The following is a 20,616-nucleotide window of genomic DNA, read 5'->3' on the forward strand; positions in this document are numbered from 1 at the left end:
TTTAAAAAAATTATTTATAAAATAAATAGACCAAAAACCTACAATTTTATAGAATTAAAGTGAACTATTTGCCCAAAACCCCAAATTAATGGATATTGTAGAGCACCTGGGAATTGCTTCTGCTGAATGCTTATATGGCTGAATGTAAACCCATGCTATTTATCAGTATCAACAGCCGAGCCGATATGCATAACCTGTATGTTCGTTTCTATGTCTTACCTAAAGCTACATATTAGAATGAAACGTTACCAAAAATCTTATTTCTATTGCAGGGTAGATATATTCAGAAATTAAAAAAATATGTATCAATACAACATATGGTACAAATATATATACAAATATGTTACAAAACAATATACAATTCTGGTTTTATTTTCATTAATATCAGACCACTATATCGTCGCAAGATTAATTAGAAATATTTGCAAAAATCATAGTTTCGTTATTTTTTATTATAAAATGCTCTTATGCAATTTTCTTTAAAAATATAATTATCACAAGGGTATTTAAGCTTCTGCTTTTCGAATCAAGTTTACTTTTTTGTTGAGCTTCTCTTTGCGTCTTCCTCGGTTATTCGTTGTTGCGTCTTTTAAATTTTTAAATTCAATTGCTTAAGACTTGGGAGACGATAAAAGGGATAACGATCAAAATACTATGTGAGTAACAAAGATAAATAGGCGCAATATAGTGGTTTCAAGAAGAAGTACGCATTCTAGTTTGGCAATTCATTGCCAATATGTAATATAATATCGTTCTTACCTTGATAAAAATTGGAAGACAGTACCATAAAGCTACCATACGAAAAGACAAAAAATTAATACCCAATGAATGGAAAAGGAATCGTGGCTTCGATGTATATTTGATAATAAGCGTGCATTTGTACTGCCAGAGATATCCGTACTCTAGCTAGTTATCAAAGAATTCATCAACAAAAGGACTTATTGAAAAAAATTTTAATAGTGCATTATTGATTTGGGCGCCAAAAAAGTGAAACAGTGTCACAACATCTTTTAAAAGTGTTGGCGTGACAGTTAGTGCGGTTTGTGGGCGTTAAAGTGGGCGTGGCAGCATTTGGAAACCAATTTGCACTGCGTCTATGTCTCTGGGAGCTGCATTCTCAACATTCTAGCTTTTGTAGTTTCTGAGATCGTGGCGTTCATACGGACATGGCCAGATCGACTCGGCTATTGATCCTGATCAAGAATATATATACTTTATATGGTCAGAAACGTTTCTTTCTGCCTGTTACATACTTTTCAACGAATCTAGTTACTCTACGAGTAACGGGTATAAAAAACAATTGTGCGGGCGTGACAGTATTGGGCGTCAGAGTGGGCGTGGCCAAAATGTCAAAAACATATCGATAGGAAAAACAAAATAGTTTTTGATGGTTTTTCGGGGGCGGTGGGGGTGGCATTTTTATTTAATTTAGTTCTGCTTCACTTTATCATATTATAATTAGAATTCAATTAGACGTATTAGAATTAAAACTTACGAAATTAATTTTATAAATTTCAATAATAAAATAGAATACTCTTCTTTAAATCATTAAATCGTTTTAAATTATTAACTGGCTTTAGCTGACGGGCAGCTAGTGAGCTTTTCTTCTTTCCTCATAAATAAATTTGCATGTGTTAATATTATTTGCATGAAATGTTAAAATTAAAAATTAAGGCGGTAGATATAAGGCGGTTATTTTCTTGGTTCTTGTATCGTCAATATGAGTAACTTTATGATAAAAAGCCTTGACAGAGGGTCCTGCACATACTTGTGCATAATTGTGGGTCCTCTTTCCCATAGTTGGTGAACAGTTAAGTTAGGACACTAGTAGCTGTGTGACTAGCTTTCGTAGAAAGATACATAGAACTCTTCGAATCAGTAATGTTTCGCTCTCCTGGCTTCTTTTTTTTAATGTATAAGTATAAATAGAAGCGTCCTCAGCTCAAACACCTACAGTTTTATATTGATCGCACGTGTGAAAGGTTGGTTGCTTGTTATCAGAGCAACTGAGTAAGTGTCAGCATAGAAAAGTAAGGAATTGGTAGATTTGTTCTAAAAGTGTGCCTTTAGTTCGTAGCCGTGACCTGAGGGAAAATGTACTTTCATAGAAAAGTTACTGTCAATGAAAATGTCTACAAGCATACGTAAAGAACATAAGAAATAGTGGATACTTGCAAGATAAATGTTTGTAATGGAAGCCAAGTTATTACAATATTTAATCACTTGATCAAAAAAAACAAAAAAAAAAATATAATGCGTATTCTCAGTAATTACATCGAGAAAGCAAAACGAGGATATGAACACCATTCAATGTTCTTGGCGTTCAATGAACTCAACACATACAACCAAAACCCGACTGGTTCCCTGCCTCAGTAACTCAAAACTTGTTAAACCTCTTTTTATTTATTTATTTTTTTTTTAATTCTTCCATACGCTTCTTTCTTCTTGTTATAAATCGATTCTTTGTCGTAAATTGTCTGGAATCACAAAAAATTATATAAAATTAATGTGACACCAAATAAACAAACCGGTTCATATAAGCCTGATATACATAAACGGAAAAGAATGTATTCGGAAAAGAAAATAAGTTGACGAAAAAATATTTGTATGGTAATAAACAAAAGGAGTCACACTCTAGTATTCTAATTTGAATAGTCTTTTATGTCTAATCATAATTAAGTATTAATCATAATTAAGTATCAGGCGCACAAGCTTAATATAAATAATATAAAAATATCTTAATAATTTATTTCTTTATAGTTAAGAACTAAAGCAAAACGGATAAGCAGCCATGGTTTAGGATTTATATTACGTGAGTAAGACATACTTCCTTTTTTTCTTTGAACAACTGAATATTTTGTTGCTATATATTTATGTTTGTGTATAATATATATTTTTTCATTATTATAAATTAAGAAGATTAAAACTAATTCTAAAAAAACAATTTATTTTCGAGTAAATAACAGTCAATGCTTGTCTGGAAAAGACAAACCCAATAACTTTTTGCACTAGATGTATTTAATGAAAAAATAAAAGAGAACGCTATAGTCGAGTTTCTCAACTATTAGGTACCCGTTACTCAGTTAATGGAAATGCGAACGAGAATGTTAGGCAACGTTTTTGGCATAATCAGCACAAAAATAATACAATTAAAAAAAAAAAAAAGTGTGGACGTGGCGGTTATGGGCGGTATATGAGCATTACAGTCGGCGTGGCCTAAATTTGTTTAGCATATCAATAAAAATATAAAAAACAAATATAATTTAAAAATTTTAATCATTTTTCAAAAATGTGGGCGTTGTAGTATTGGGCGGTTTGTGGGCGTTGGAGTGGGCGTGTCAAAAAGTGTTTTGGCCAATCTGTTGAAATTTACAGGATATATTCAAAAGTGAAAAATATCAAAACATTTTTCAAAATTGTGAGCGTGACAGATTTAGGTGGTTTGTGGGCATTCGAGTGGACGTGGCAACATTGCAATAAACTTGCGCTGCGTCTATGCCTCTGGAACCTGCATGTTAAATTTCAACATTCTAGCTTTTGTAGTTCCTGAGATCGAGGCGTTCATACGGGCAGACGGACGGACAGACGGATATGGCCAGATCGACTATTGATCGTCGATCGGCTATTGATCCTGATCAAGAATATATATACTTTATATGGTCGGAAACGTCACCTTCTTCCTGTTACGTACTTTTCAACGAATTTAGTATACCCTCTTACTCTACGAGTAACGGGTATAAAAGTAAACAAAAATATGCGACACCTTTTATAAGGATCATCTCAGATAGCCAACTCATGACCAACTTCGGACGACGAGTTTTAATCACACTTCTCCTTGGTTTTGGGCTAATTTGCAGTTGTTGTGTTTTATAATAATAATGCGCCTCAATTTAGCAGCCACGAGGTGAAATCATGGGGAAAAGAAAAATTCTTAGGACACTAGAATAATCTAGTGTCTTTGCACAAACTGACTATGTAGACAGGAAAATTCCCATAGACGGAAAAAGCCCAATCTTGAAATAACAAAAGGAACTTTTGAACAAGAAACTTAAGAACAAAGCACATATAATACAATTCAAATATTACACTTATGCGTGTAAAAAAACGATCGTATTTTAAAGAAGATCTAACGCGCTATAGAAAAGGCAAATTAGGAATTCCATACGCAAAATCAAAATAACCATTTCTCTCCAATCTGTCCAAGGTATTACACTAGGTGTACCGGCCTATCAGAAGCACAAAGCATAGCATATTTTTGGCATTTCGACAGAAATTGGCAACAAAAATTATAAAATGAAAAAATCATCAAATTTTGCAAAGGTGCAACATTTGAGACGGTTTTGGGGTTTGAGTGGGTGTGGGTGTGACCAGGAAACAAAGTTGCGCTGCGTCTATGTCTCTGAAATCTTCATATCAATCTTTATCTCAACTTTGTAGCATTTATAGTTCCTGAGGTCAATTTGTTCATACGAGTGGACAAACGGACATTGATCCTGATCAAGAATATATATATATATAAGAATATATTATATATTTACGAATTCAGAGCGAGGGTTTAATAAAAAAACACACGATTGAGTTTTATGTTTTATTAAACCTTTTATTTATTCCATTTAAGGAAAGAACTAGAGCATTTTGATTATCACTAAGTTGGAAGTTTAAATTGGCTATAGCGGAGTTATCGCGGTTGAAAACGAGTGATAATTTACGAGGGGAACAACGTTTTCTGTTTCAGGGTGTATAATAGTTTCGTTTTCTGGGGTTTGATTTTTGAATTTTACAATTAATTTTTGGGGTATAGTTTTATATTTATAAATAAAGTACAATGCAACTAGTATGATTAATGCTGTAAGTGTTATTATTTGAAAGATATTATTCGTCTGATTGTGTTGTTCGATTATTTCTTTTGTGTGAATGTATTCTAGTGGTTCAAGTTTTGTTACGTTATTGTTTACATATATAGTTTGAGTATAATCTAACATTGTGTTGGTAATTACTATATCTTCTAATTGAACGGAACAATTAAATGTTTTTATCATGTTATTACCTTATATTAAAATTTTTCTAATAATACAATTTTGGCTTAAAATAGTCTTGGGAAGGTTCCAAGTTGTAATTATATTAGGTTCTACATATTTTATTTCAAAATCAGAATGTGTTTTACTGTATCTACATTGTGTTGAGAGTTCGTTAAGTATGCCTGTTATACATTTATTTATGACCAAGCTTTGGGAACTTGCTGTGTAAGTTTGATTATTTGATTATTATTGATTATATTGATTATTTAAAAAATATTTGTCATGTATTGTTTCAGTCAGTATGTTACTATTTTCGTCTGGGTATGGTATTATTTCAAAAACTGGTGTTTTAATTATTTCTCTCGGAAAGTGGGATATTATCAGAATTTCGTTCGTATCAGATTTAAGCCAAGCAGAAGTTTTGATATTAAGAATTTTTTCAGAATTGACGTGAGTTATTGAATCGTGTTTCAAAAATTTTGGGTTAAAGATACCTAAGCGTGTCAGTTGCAAACCAAGTTCTATGTCTTCTATGTATTCAGTGAATTGTTGTAGGTTGAAAATTACTAAGGCTAACATTTGTTCTCCTTCAAAGTTACTATTTAGATGATTGGTCAATTCAATTCATTTATTAATGGCTTCTATTACGTGGTTGAGTTTGCTTACTTGTACATTTTTTTTAGAGATGTCACCTATTTGTTGTTGTAATTCTTCTTTATCTTCTTGATCTAAAGTGCCGAATAAGTATGTGTACATTGTTCCTATAAAATTAGCGAGACGGCGTTTACTACGTTTTGCAATTCTTATACCGTTCATTTCTCTGTTGTCTTTCTGTTAGATACTGAATTTGTGGTAGAGTTTCAAAAATTTGAGCTTGCTTGATAAGTTCTTCATAAGTGTTTTCGGTTTTAGTTAAATTAACAGATAAGTAGTGATATTCATAGTTTATTGGTAAATCTAATGATCCGGTTTGAAAGATTAGGTAACCGTTTTTGGCCTGGATAGGTGTTATTTCTAAGTATTGTGTGTTAATTGTCGATAGGAGGCATAACATGAGTATCATGCTCGGGAGTAGGCCTGGATTTATCGTTATTATATTTACTTCTATTCATTTTCTTTTTAAACTTAGATTTATAGTGTATAGAGTTTGTTAATTTTGTTTACTTTATTTTTTTTGTGTGTTATAGAAAGGGGTTCCTGCAAAAATAAAGATGTCTGCTGGTGCAGGACCATTTGTGTTTTGTTTTGTTTTGTGATTGTATACGTAAAGTATTTTCTCTAATTTTGTGAATTGGTTTTCGGGTTTATTTTCACTTGATATTATTCTTAATTTTTCATTGACGGTTTTATGAAATGTCTCGATGTCAGAAATTCCATTTTTAATTGTTATATTTAAGGTTACTCCTTCTTAATCTAACCAGAGTTTAAATGCAATGCACATGAAAGCGGAGTCTTTGTCGGTTTTTATTTCTATGGGTTTACCCATGTCGTTGAATATACGTAAAATAGCTCTTTTAGCATCAAGCCAGTCTCTACTGTTTACTTCTATCAGGGGGGAGTATTTAGAATAAATGTCAATACATGATAGGAATTGTTTATTAAGTAGAAATCCATGACATAATATATTTGTCTCTGGGGTTGAAGGTTTCTGGGGTTGTTTCATTAGTTAATCTTGTGTTTCTATGTTCGGTTTTAGCGATGTTACAGATTTCACATTCGTTTTTGATGTTTTAGATAAGCTTTTGGTAATCGGGGTAATAATAAAGTTCTTTGAACTGAAGTGTTAGTTTTTCTATGCCAGGGTGTAAATATTCTTTATGTGTTTTAAGAATGATTTCTTTGAATTGGGCATATGTTTGAATGTCTATTAGTTTGCTACTGGTTTTCATGGTTTTAGTGAAATTGTCGAGACTTATGATTTGAATATAAGCATTTTGAAATATCTGAAAGTCGATTTCATTAGGGAAGTAAATTTTTTTTATTACAGAAGTATTCTTTAATTAAGTCTAAGGCGGACATGTAGTCATTATCTTTTGTGTTCATTATTGCTCCTTTTTCCAATTTAAGTGTCATGGGTTTTTTATTTTTGCAAAATTGGGAATGAACTTACGGTAGGATCCGCAGAATCCAAGGAAAGATTTTATTCCTTTTGTAGTTTTTGGGATAGGAAAATTAACAATTGCATTTATTTTGTTACGGTTTGGTTTTATAGATTCACTGATCGTAGCTTATCAAATACCCTTTTCAATGACATTAAGTGTTCCTCCAGTGAAGTGGAGTAAACGATAATATCAACTAAGTAGACTAAACAATCCTTATAGATTAAATCTTCTAAAAGATTGTTCATGCAACGTTGCTGGTTGCTGGTTCATTTTTCAAACCGAAGGGCATACGAAGGGAGTATATTCATAATGTCCATGTTTTGTTGAGAATGCGGTTTTGGGTATTGACTGTTGGTCCATTTGAATTTGATTGAAACCTTTACTAGATCAATAGTTGTGAAGTATTTACTGCGTCCAAGCTTGTCTAATATTTCATCCATTACGGGAATAGGAAATTTGTCATCAATGGTTATTTCATTGAGATTACGATAGTCTATGACTAATCGAAATTTTGGTTTGCCAGAAGCGTCGCTTTTCTTTGGGACAATCCAAATTGGAGAACAATAGGGGGATTTAGATTTCCTAATTATTTTTTGTTCTATCATTTTATTGATTTGTTTATTAAATCATTGGTAACCTTTGACTCATCTGTTTGGATGTGATCGTACCACATTTTAAATGGGTAGCCATTTATGTTGACTGTTTGTGTTGAATAGTTAATTTGAATGTTGGTTGACTCTAAATAGTTTCTGCCTAATAATAAATCATATTTTTCTGAGAAATTATGAATAAAAAATGTTCGTTTAGTCGGACAAAGTTAGCTTGAATGCAATGAAACGCTTTGGTTCAATACTATAGTGCCATTTATAGTGTGGACTTTCATTTTAGAGAATTTGATTGGGAAATAAAAGAAATTTTGTTTCATAATATTTGAGAGTAATATTATTGAATTTAATTTTTAAGAATGGATTACCTACTCCTCTGGATCGCTTTCTGATTCCGAGGCTGGTTGAAGAAAATTTTCGAAAATTTGTCCATTTTGTATTGGTCACTAGCACTTTCTCTCTGCCGTTTGACGGGAGGGTTTGGTGCCTTACTATTTTGTTGTGGGTAATTTAAAGGGTTCTGGGCTCTACCCTGATTTAGCTTTTGCTTAAATTCTTGCATAACCTGCTGGTTTGATACAATAGGTTTTGAATTATTGTTGGGATTTGATTTATTTGGGTTGTGCATAACATTATTCGCGAAATTTTGATAATTTCCTTTATTCTTAGAAGTTTGGGGTGGATTTGTGTTAGAATTTGAGTTATTTTGGTGTTTCGTTCGGTCATTGAAGGTTATTTCGTATACACCTTCTTGTTGTGCTATTTGTTTGAGTTTAGATACTGCCGTTATGTCATGTCTAGCAAGGGTCATAAATAACCTTTCGGGCAATTTTCTCATGATCACATCCTTAACTGTGTTGTTTAATGCATTTGTGTATAATAAGGTGTTGTTAATGTTATTTTCTAGCATAAGCTTATTTGATATTGTGAATGATTTAGTTTCTAATTCTTCGACTAACTTACGGATACTTCCGTTGAAGGGTGTATAGTAGAGGCGACGGAGTAATTCTTCACATGGTATTTGCGTTTTATATTCGCTGATGAGTGCGTTCATTAGAGTGGGCCAGGTTGTTGCTCCAGATAATTGTGACAATCGTTGAGCATCTCCTGCGAGCTGCATCTCTATTGCGCTGAAGAATACATGTTTTTGTCTGGGGTCCGTTGTTGAATACAGTTGGAGTATGAACTCTATCCTTCGTATAAAGGCACTGAGCTCTTGGGTGTCTCCACTGAATGAAGGTATTTGCCTAATTTGATTTAAGGCTTGATTCAAGTGGGATTCTGATAATAGTTGGATTTGTTCGGTTGCCATGGTTGATTTTTGTTTCTGTAGAGTTTTTTGGTTTTTTGTTTTTACACTTTTATTAATCGTATGCAGTAGGTTGACTATTGTGTGACAACCACCGATTATACGTAGTTCTTATGCGGATAAATAGAGTTTATTGTATTACGATTTACGTTCACTTAGCGCCGATTCGCGTGGTTCAATCATTAAAAGATACGCTTGGTCGTACAAGGATCTTTTGTCACTAGATTGATATTTGTAAACGAGTCGTACTTTCTTTTTCTTTTTATCCTACCGACTGCGCCATTTACAAATTCAGACCGAGGGTTAAAAAAAAAAAAAAACACACGATTGAGTTTTATGTTTTATTAAACCTTTTTATTTATTTCATTTAGGGAAAGAAGTAGAGCCTTGTGATTATTATTGGAAGTTTAAATTGGCTTTAGCGGAGTTATCGCGGTTGAACGTACTCAGTACTAAACTAATTGGTGTCCAAGGTTAATCGAAGGGCTCTTGTTCTATGATTACATTTTGTGCTTATACTTTAATATTTTGTGTTTATACATTAATGTGTGTATATGAGTTTATACTAGTGTATGTTGCTTATAATTATCTTATGGGGAGTTGTGGGTGTAAGAATGGATATGTTACAATATATTATATATATATAATATAGGGTCGGAAACGCTTTTTTCTACCTTCTATATACTTTTCAACGAATCTAGTATATCCATGTACTCCACGAGTTATAAAATCGTATTAATAGGAAGTCAATTAGGATTCCGCATGTTGCTGAACTACCTATATGATATAGTCATCCGATTTCGATAAATTTTAAGCCAAGATATTAACAATGTTAATAAGAAAGAATTATATTCAAAAGAACCGAAACTGCGATATCTTTCCTAATAATATATTATAGACCCATATTGAATAATTTAAATCCGAAATTAAATACTGCCAATAAACTAGTGCAATGATTTTTTCTCCTTTTATATTTTCTATTAATTTTCATATGGTTCGTGCATATCGTAGCTGCTACATGACTACCATAGTCCGACTTTTATAAAAATTTAAAAATTGGTGTAATAAAATTTAAAAATGTAAAAATTTTAAATATTCGTTTCAAATTACGCAGCTTAATGGTTTAAGCCATTCCAAAATGAAATTAATCACATTTTATTTTTGGAATTTCAGGTCGCTCTGCCTGTACATAATTTGTGTTTAGCAATTTAATTTACTTATATTGATCATCATAACTAACGTGTTCAGCAATATTTTAAGATTTCCATTATTTCATTTTAAAAATATCCATTCTTCAGATATCCTTATATTGATATATTATTATCTGACCATTTACTTTCTAAAATATCGTTTTCTAAATTATTACTTTTTTAAATCTTTTTTTATAATTCATTTCAAATTTCTTGTTTAAAATATTAACCTTGAGGTTATATTTTAATATATTTGGGTACATATGAAATTTTTAATAGAAGATACCGAATTTCCTGAAACTATTAGGCGTATTATAATAATTGGCTGGTTAGGTTTTTTTTTAACAAAACATTTTAAACAATCTTACACAATTATTTACACCATTCTTCTTAGTTAGGGGGCACTCACTGATGAGGTGATCCAACGCGCCACATCCATAACACGACCCAGGGAGTTCTCTTCGGCTTGACGCAGTCCTTTGGCCAGTCTCCCGTTGCAGTTGCAAAACCGCGTCTCCTTATTTATCGGGTCACTTTTTGCAGTTTGGCTCTTGCTCAGTCCAGCAGCCCTTGCCGAAAGCATTACGTCAGCAACTGAGTATCCTCATACCAGAATTTTCGAAAAACTGCTTGGCCTGGAGTAAACCAATTCTCAGTTGAAAATTCAAAACTGCCACGCACACACATTTGGAATATGTTTTGATATTTTTTCATTCTTTTGCTAGTCTTGTAAATTTCTATCGAATTGCCAAAAATATTTTTGCCACGTCCACTCTACCGCCCAAAACTGCCACGTTTGAAAAATGTTTTTATATTTTTTCTTTTTTATTAAAGTTGTACTTTTTTGCCAAGTTTGTAAAGCTTGCCTACTCTACAGCCCACAAACCGCCCAAAACTGCCACGCCCACACTTTTCATAGGCATTTAAATTGCTTTTCATTTTATTAATTTTTTCGCCATTTCTACCGACGTTCCAGAAAATGTTTAAATTTCTCGTTCGCACTTCCACTAGCTAAGTGACGGGTATCTGGTAGTCTGGCAACTCCACTATATTATTCTCTCTTGTTTTTGGTTTTTTTAACACAGCTGCATGTAGTCTAATTTTAATTAAATTAAAATTGAATTTTTATTATTTCGAAAGAATAATACTAGAAACCACAAGGTTACACATTTTTTCCATTTTCCCTAAGGCAGCAATATAACTACTAAAAAAAAAAGAGTTTGGCGAAAGTTCCATGCTGAGTGCTTTAAAGCTGAGGGACTAGTTTGTGTATGACGGACGGGTCTCATACTTCTTCTGACTGAAATCAATATATGTACATACCCTCTGCAAGGCAGTAAAAACTAATTTACGTTGCATATGCTTCCCTAGCATCCGCAACTTTCTGCCGTTTACATGGACAAGCAGATGAACGTTATTCTACGAGTAAGGGGTATGCAAATTTTTATAAGAGATATGTAGCATTTGGTTTGGAGTAATAATTTCTTATTTAATAATGTAGTAATGTACCACTGTTAGTAATACATTAATTACCTGTTTCTCTTTACATGTAAAGTGTAATACAATTGTATTGTCCTATAAAAGGTTTCAAAATGCAACTCAATGCCCCGTGTATGCTTGTGGTAAGTCATCTCCTGCATCCCATACATTACTTATGCCAACCCATTGCTGTTTCGTATTGTGTAACAGGTAGTCTTGGCAATAGCCGTAAAAGCCCACATTCGCATGGATAAACTGGAGGTCAATGTTGAATCGAACTACAAGCCTTCATTCATTCGTTCTGCGATAGAGAGCATTCCTTTGGATACTGACGCCAGACTCCTAGTCCGTAACAGTGCAAAACCTGAGTTTGGGGACGTTTTTCTACCGCTGCGGAGTGCTGTGGAGAGTATTCCAACGCCTTATCAAAGCAACACGTCTAAGCTGAGGCAGAACCCTGATATACGTTCCTTTGTACGTGATTCTATAGAGTCATTGCCAAATGTTGAAGATGGACTGGAACACATGGAGCTTTCCACAAATTATTCTAATGGTGTTAGCGATGATGTTGTAGGTGTAGACCTGAAAAGCAAAAAGTTAACACAAAATGTACATGTAGATCCCTGGAGCATTTCCGATAAGTACGCTTCATTTATTGACTCCGGAAACTTAGACGACATTTATCCGAAGTCATACCGAGCCGGCTCACCGCATCAGGAGTTGCTCAAAATGATGAACGTCGAACCGGTTAAGCACGTCGATAAACTTGATAGGTACGCAGAGCTGCAGTCTTACGGTGTATTAGGACAAAGTAACCTTCAGCAGTCCTATGGAGCTTTGGGATTGGTGAACAGGAATGACTTCAAAGTGACTACAAAAGTTCTTTGTTACATGTCGAACTGGGCATTTTATCGAAGTGGCGAAGGTCATTTTGTCCCTGAGCAGATTGACCCTAAACTCTGTTCTGCTATTATCTATTCGTTTGCCTCCTTAGATCCCGATCACCTTACCATTCGAGAATTCGATTCATGGGTGGACTTGGATAACCAATATTACCGTCGGGTGACATCGCTGGGAGTGCCAGTACTAATAGCCTTGGGTGGATGGACGGACTCCAGCGGCTCCAAGTACTCACGCTTAGTTAGTGACAAACTTAAACGACGTGTTTTTGCATCCAGTGTGAGCAGCTTTTTAATGCGTCATGGATTCAGCGGGCTGCACTTAGACTGGAACTACCCAAAGTGCTGGCAGAGCGATTGCTCAAGGGGACCTGCGACCGACAGGCCAAATCTGACCAAGCTTCTGCGTGAGCTGCGCACCGAGTTTCAGGGTGTTAATCCGAAATTTCAGTTGGGAGTAGCCATCTCTGGATACAAGGAGATTATAACAGAGGCTTATGATTTTCCCGCTTTGTCAGACATTGTAGACTATATGACAGTAATGACCTATGATTACCACGGAGCCTGGGAACAGAACACAGGTCATGTGAGTCCACTTTACGGCTTATCAACGGACACGTATCCGCAGTACAATACAAACTACACCATGCAGTTACTCCTAAAAATGGGCGCGCGCAGGGAAAAACTTGTATTGAGCATTCCGTTTTACGGCCAGAGTTTCACATTGGCACAAAAGCAGAAAATTCTTGTAGGCCCAGGCGTGGCAGCTACTGGACCTGGAGCGGCCGGTGAATTGACAAAGCAGCCAGGAATGCTAGCTTACTACGAGATTTGTCAGCGCCTAACAAAGTTCAAGTGGATGAGTGATCGGGATTTAAGCCTGAAATTCGGTCCTTATGCTATGCTAAACGACCAGTGGGTGGGATATGAAGATCCGACCAGTGCCCAAGCAAAGGCTCGATATGCGGCTAACAATAACTTTGCCGGAGTGGCAGCGTGGACCGTTGACCTTGATGACTTCCGAAACCTATGTTGTAGTGAATCTTATCCTTTACTTAGGGCCATTAACAGAGAATTGGGTCGCTTGGAGTCAAAGCCACCAGCTCATCCAAACTGTAAGCGTCCTACATTATTGGTCACTCCGATGCCGCCCCAAATGACAACAATTAGTAGCGATGGTTCTGGGGGATTGGGACAAAATCACGGTCATACAACTTCTTCGCTGAGCTGGGAGGACAGCAGTAGCCTCATGTTCAGCACTACAAAAAATCCGAATCTTGTAAGCACCACTGCTACTAGCATCATCCCCTGGTGGAGCTCAACTACGAAACGTCCCCGCGAGCCGACTATGACTACGGCACGACCAACTCCAACCACAATTCCCGTTCCAGCAGTGATCTACCCAGTGGTACAGCCCTCGAATTGCAAAAGCGGCGACTTCTACGCTGACTCAAATAATTGCAACGCTTACTATCACTGTGTTACTGCGGGAGAGTTGCGGCAACAGTTTTGTCCAGGCGGTCTTCACTGGAACAACGAGGCAAAGGGATGTGACTGGCCGTCGTCCGCCCGATGCTCACATAAACTCGATCAACACCTAAACACTTCTTATCCAAAACCAATTAAAACGTCTAAAAAGCCGGAGACAAAACCGTCTTCTGTGCATCATCAGGTCAGTAACTCTTCAAGCGGACCACAATATTTGCGTCCAACTATATTGGAGTGCAATGAAGGGGAGTACTACCCCCACAGAAACTGCAGGAAATACTACATCTGCGTTAATAAGGCACTGGTACCCAGTGAATGTGACAGAGGCTTGCAGTGGGACGGCATCAAAAAGCTTTGTGACTGGCCTGAGAACGTTCAGTGTGTAACAATCCAAAAATATTTTAAAATAATCCAATCGAGTAGCGCCAACGAAGAGGACCCTTGCAAAGGCGAAGAGCGAGTACCCTATCCGGGAAACTGTTCAAAATATCTCTTCTGCCTATGGAATCGCCTACAGGCTAGTGACTGTCCACCGGGGCTTCACTACAATGAAGTAATTGGGAACTGTGACTGGCCTTCAGCTGCGAAATGCGATCCAAAAGGAGGTGAGAGCAGCGGAGAGGCAGATATGAACGCTATGTCGAAGCCTCCTACTTCACAAGCCCCGAGTGGTCTTCCGCGTCCAACGTACCCCACAGAAAAACCCGTGCCTAAACCTCTTAGTAGCCACTACAAAGTTATTTGCTACTTTACGAACTGGGCCTGGTACCGCAAGGGAATAGGTCGCTATACTCCTGATGACATAAACACGGATCTGTGCACTCATATAATTTATGGGTTTGCAGTGTTAGACCATTCCGAACTAATACTACGAACACATGATTCTTGGGCCGATGTTGAAAACAGCTTTTATACGAGGGTCAGCAGCCTCAAAGGCAAGGGCATTAAGGTCAGCTTAGCACTTGGTGGATGGAACGATTCGCAAGGCGATAAGTACAGCCGCCTAGTTCGAAGTCCAGTGGCCCGGGCTCGTTTTGTGCGCCACGCCCTGGAGTTCATTGAAAAATACGGCTTCGAGGGCCTTGATTTAGACTGGGAGTACCCAGTGTGCTGGCAAACGGAGTGCCACAAGGGCTCTACCGCGGAAAAGGAGGGTTTTACTGCTTGGGTACAGGAGCTATCTGATGCGTTTCGCCCTCGAGGACTTTTGTTGTCCACTGCAGTCTCTCCTAGCAGGAAAATCATTGATGCCGGATACGACGTTCAAAAGCTCTCACGCTATTTTGATTGGATCGCTGTGATGACATATGATTTCCATGGGCACTGGGATAAGAAAACAGGGCATGTGGCACCTCTGTATCATCATCCCGATGATGACTTTGAACATTTTAACGTGGTAAGCATTGGAACTTTGAAGTAAAATACTGTTTTAACTCCTTATTTGGCAGAACTCTTCCATAAACTATTGGATAGAAAAAGGAGCACCATCACAAAAATTAGTAATGGGTATTCCGCTATATGGCCAGTCGTTCACTTTGGAAAACATTAACAGCAGTGGCTTAAATGCCAAAGCCCCAAGACCAGGTGAAGCTGGAGAATTCACCAGAGCAGCTGGCTTTCTTGCTTACTATGAGGTAAACTAATTTTTAAAAGTAACTAGTTTTTAAACATTTTCCACTTAATTCAAATAATTATAGAAAAAAAAAAGAGAGAAAGCTATAGTCGATTTCATCAACTATCAGATACCCGTTACATAGCTTGTATGCATTCAACATTTTGTTGCGTTACACGACTGGCATGGCCATCACACTGATACTGATCAAGAATATGTATACTGTATAGGAAACGTCAAATTATACCTTTAAAATTATCGTTTGCGGAAACCTTTTTTTTGTTATCTTCTGAATTTTTTAATTTAGGATCGAAAAACCTTTTAAAGTTAAATTTGAACACTCGTTTACTCGTAGAGTAAATTATTTCCAGGTCAACATTCCAACGTTTATGACATTTAGTCATAAAAGTCTTAAAATCATAATGTATAATAAGATGATTTAAAAAATAAATAGACAAAAAATCTACAATTTAATTAAATTAAGTACTCTCTATGAAAAGCAAGTTATAGCAAGTTCTGCACATAAATTGCTCAAAAAGTATAATTTATCTATAGATTCAAGATTTTAATATAGGGAAATGAAGAGGTGCAGCAACACAACACTTAGGTAGAGTGCTTTGTGAAGGGTACCAAAAGTAAATTTCATTAGAATTAATGAAGTTTTAATGATTTACTGAATTACAAAATCTTTAAAATCTTCCTAAATTGTAGTTCTATCCCGGGCTGAAACAAATAAGTGTCCTTAAACAAAATCACATCTATTTAATAATTAAGATTCTCTTTTTCTTAATTATTAAATAATTAAAAAGAGATTGCTTATAAAAAATAATTTGCAAATTATATAAAACATTAGAAAATATGAAAACACAGTTTTGCTTGGAAGGATGACTAGAACTTAAGTTATTAAACTGTTATGTTGATACAGTTCGTTTTAGTTGTAAGTTCGGTTCGTTTAGTTCGGTTGTGTTATATACAGTGGGGAGCAAAAGTGATTCCACGATCAACGTTTTCATGTTTGAGACCACATAAATATTATACGAATAATGTAAATGACAAAAATTTTTTTTTTTTTTTTTGAATACCTAGCTCTTTTTTTTAAAATTAGGTGTAAATAGCAAAATAGAAAAATAAGAAATTGAATAGTTATTATTTAAAAAGCAACACAAGCGGCTTGTACTCAGCTATGCACCATCCGTTATTAGCTCATATTTTTGATCTTCTCACTTTCTTATCAGCTAATATAAATGCAGATTTACTTTTAAGTGGCTTTTGCACTTATAATACGTTGTCAGAATGCAAAAAAACACTATCTTCGACAAGTTTATAGTTGATTTGTTGAATTTGGAACTTAGTCTTTATTTTTTCACTTAAAAATAAGGAAACTGTCTTCTGATAAAGAAGTTAGTATTATTTCCCTGACTAAAAGTGGGTGTTCGACCCTTACTATTGCTGACTAGCTGCAAATTAGTCAATCAGTGGTTGTTAAGGTCCAGAAAAGACAAAATGTTTGTGATGAAAATAAGTTGAATGCTCGCCGTCGCCTTCTAACAGACTCTGAGGCTCGACCTATGATGTCTAAAATGAGAAAAAATAGACCTTTAACGCCAAAAGATGCTTCTACACAAATAAATAAAGGCGTGAGTCCATGGACAGCTAGATGAGCGCTTAGTACGATTGAGTACATCGCAGCAGTGAAAAAAAAACAAACCACACTTTATCCGAGGAAATTGTTAAGGCTCGGCTAAAATTCGCATTGGAACATAAGAACTGGACAATAGAAGACTGGAAACGTGTTATCTGGTCGGACGAACCTAAATTTAATAGTTTTCAATCGGATGGAAAGCAATATTGTTGGCGGGGACCTGGTAACAACCTTTAAATTCATCATGTGAAGCAAACAGTGATACATTGAGGTGGCAAAATACTGGCATGGGGTATTTCACGTATTCGCACGTTAAACCGTTGCACAAAATTTACGGGATTATGCTAAAGGAAGACTATTTGAGCATTTTGCAAACCCATCCTCGAAATTTTCTTGACCAGTGTGCGTACCAAGAGCAGGAAATCACTTTTGAGCATGATAGAGATCCCAAGCACACTGCGAAAATTTTTAAAGAATGGCTCGGAAACCAAAATTTTAAGGTGATGGAGTGGCCAGCGCAAAGTCGGCACTTCAATCTGATTGAAAACCTATGGTCAATCGGCAGCTCAGACAGTAACAGTCAGCCCCATCCAGCTTGGACGATCTTTGGGTCGTGTAAAACAAGATTGAAATAATATTTCGAAAAGAATATTCAAAAAATTAGTTGAAAGTATGCCAAAACGTTTAACAAATGTCTTGGATATTAAGGGTCTCTGAACAAAATATTAATAATGCATTTATTTTGATTTTTTTTTTAAATGGTGCAAAACTGAGTACATGCCGCTTGTTTTTGTTTTTGAATTATTACTTTTCTATAGCTTCTTCAATTATTTAATTGCATACGCCTTTTTGTTAAAAATGAACTACTATTAAAAAAATATAAAAGTTGTATCATTTACTTCGTTCGTTTAGTTTTTATGTGCTCCCAAACATGAAAACTTTGATCGTGGAATCACTTTTGCTCCCCACTGTATTTCGATAAGCAGCTTATCTTGGAAGAGTGCACCGACTTCCAGCAATGTGGGCATGTGAGAAATGCGAGAGGATTAAACATTTTTCTGGCATATCGATTGAAATTGGGGCAACACTAATGATATGAAAATAAATAAATAAATATTTCAAAGTGTGGACATGACAGTTTTGGGCGGTTTACCTTTTTCAAAAGGCAGTTTTAGGCGGTTAGTGGAAGTTTGAGTGGGCGTGGCAATATTTGGAAACAGCTTGCGCTGCGTCTATGTCTCTGGATTCTGTATGCTAAACCTCCTCACCTTTCTAGCTTAAATACTCCCTGAGCTCTCGACGTTCATACGGACGGAGAGACAGACGGACGGACATGGCTAGATCGATTCGGCTATTGATCCTGATCAAGAATATATATATTTTATATGGTCGGAAACGTTTCCTTCAGCATGTTACATACTTTTCAACGAAAAAGTTACATAGAAAATGTTACATACCCTTTTACCAAAGACATTAGAAGAACTCGATGGGTAACGCCATACGATTTTCTTGCACACGTTTTTTTTATGCTGCCTCTAGATTGTTGGCTTCAGGCTGTCGAATTTTTGTGCAAGAACCAGGGAGAGATCGCTCTAGAGCCAGCATGCTGCAGCAGCTCTCTTGTACGCATATACGCGACAGTCGACCACTGCAGTGTGTATGTAATGTACGATTAAATATGCCCTTCACTTTAAAAGTTGATGGGCTTTAAGTCTATATTATTTTTGATCAATTGCCACCATGAAAAAAACTGCAATTTTTTCATTGTCTTAACATGATAATTATTCGAATACAAAATAGAAATGGGAATAGCTCAATATATGTACATAATACAACATAATCAATTTCATAAATTACTTACTATACTTGAAAGATTTTCGGCTGTGATTCTTAGGTGCTTGTGTGTTCGGCCACAAGAAATCAATTTTGAAATAAACAAGTTTCATATTTGTATGTAAATATCAATTTCTAAATATTTATTAAAATACTAAATAAATATTAATTTTTAAATATGAATTATTTTTATAAAATATATGTTATTCTTTTTAAAAATGTATGTATTACATTAACATAATAATATGGTGTTATGTGAATAAAATTAATCTTTTAAGCAAACTTATAAAATATTTACCTTTTAAGCATTGCGAGTAGACTTTGATAGCTGATAGACAAAATTCAGCTTTCTATCTCATAAATAAAAGAAAGGAGTCCAATGTTAAAAAATATTTAAATAATTAAAGACTGAAAATAGATATATATGTATTTATAAATTATATAGGAAAAAAAATATAATATAATTAAAAAAAAAAGACCAGAATATATCGAAGAGGGAAAGTTAGAAAACTAGCTTAGTTAGGGAACATGGAAAAAATTTATTGTTTAACATTTAAGTACTTCAAGTCGACTCGGACATATAAATATACGACCCCTTTACAATTGTAATGGCCTTTACAATTGTAATGGAAGAATAACACTTGTTATTCTAGTGTCTTTGTTTTTACTCTACGAGTAACAGGTATAACAATGCACAGTGGGAATTTTATTTCAAAACAAAAAATTACCCACAGCGAAGCACTATTGAAATAGGCTTTTAATATTTACTGTTTGTCTACATTGAATCATTCTTGTGGGCGTAGCCAACATGTTCCAAATTGGCCATTTAAAAAAGTAAAATAATATGAAAAGCTCTATATCTTTTTCAAACCGTTTGACATTACAGCTTTTGCAATTTGTGGGCGTAACAGTTTTGGGCATAAAAGTGCGCGTGGCAGCGTTTTAAAAAAGGTTTGCACGAAAGCCTCGGTTAGAGATCCTGGTTTAAAATGGTTTATACTTTAAATGGTCCCTCTTACGAGATGTGCTGAATCTGCACATCTATAAATATACAGCAATTAGCCGCTCATTGCATTTCCTAATTTATCCGAAAGCTAACTTTTGTATTGACCTGTATTGACCAAGCATTGTACTCTATTCCCTCAAATATGACAATTTTTCCTATACGTCTCCCGCCAAGTCTGGTCATATTTGGCATTCAAATTGACTTTGGAAAAGGGATTTCATATTTTGAGAGCAACGTCTTGCCAGTTGGTCAATGCCTTCAACGCCCTTACAAGCATATATATGTACCCTCGTATTATTGACTTCAATGATCAGATGCTGTTATCACTGCTACTACTACTGTTCAAACTGTTGCACCAAGTTCAGTCTCAGCCCTTAAACCGGTGCCATTCACCGCTAATTACTCTTAGTGCTTATTTATGTCCAGGCTTGTA

The 20,616-nt window shown here is 35.3% G+C and overlaps 1 protein-coding gene across 5 annotated transcripts in view; it reads left to right on the forward strand.

Annotated features, from left to right (window-relative positions):
• Positions 1-628: 628 nt before the first annotated feature.
• The window catches only part of LOC6548607 (probable chitinase 10), a 35,343-nt gene continuing 15,355 nt past the window's right edge, over positions 629-20,616 (forward strand). Inside the window, exons 1-5 of one of the 5 annotated variants that reach the window (XM_026982872.1) lie at positions 629-703; positions 2,761-2,812; positions 11,780-11,846; positions 11,914-15,486; positions 15,539-15,724. In XM_026982872.1, coding sequence (XP_026838673.1) covers positions 11,817-11,846; positions 11,914-15,486; positions 15,539-15,724 — 3,789 coding nt within the window. In that variant the 5' untranslated portion in view covers positions 629-703; positions 2,761-2,812; positions 11,780-11,816. Of the gene's footprint in view, positions 704-1,948; positions 2,031-2,413; positions 2,611-2,760; positions 2,813-11,454; positions 11,657-11,779; positions 11,847-11,913; positions 15,487-15,538; positions 15,725-20,616 lie in introns of those variants that run through there. The other 4 variants (XM_026982871.1, XM_026982873.1, XM_026982874.1 and 1 more) reach the window with 4 other exon arrangements.

This window comes from Drosophila erecta, unplaced genomic scaffold (assembly GCF_003286155.1).
Source record: "Drosophila erecta strain 14021-0224.00,06,07 unplaced genomic scaffold, DereRS2 tig00000246-arrow-arrow-pilon, whole genome shotgun sequence".
NCBI lineage: Eukaryota > Metazoa > Arthropoda > Insecta > Diptera > Drosophilidae > Drosophila > Drosophila erecta.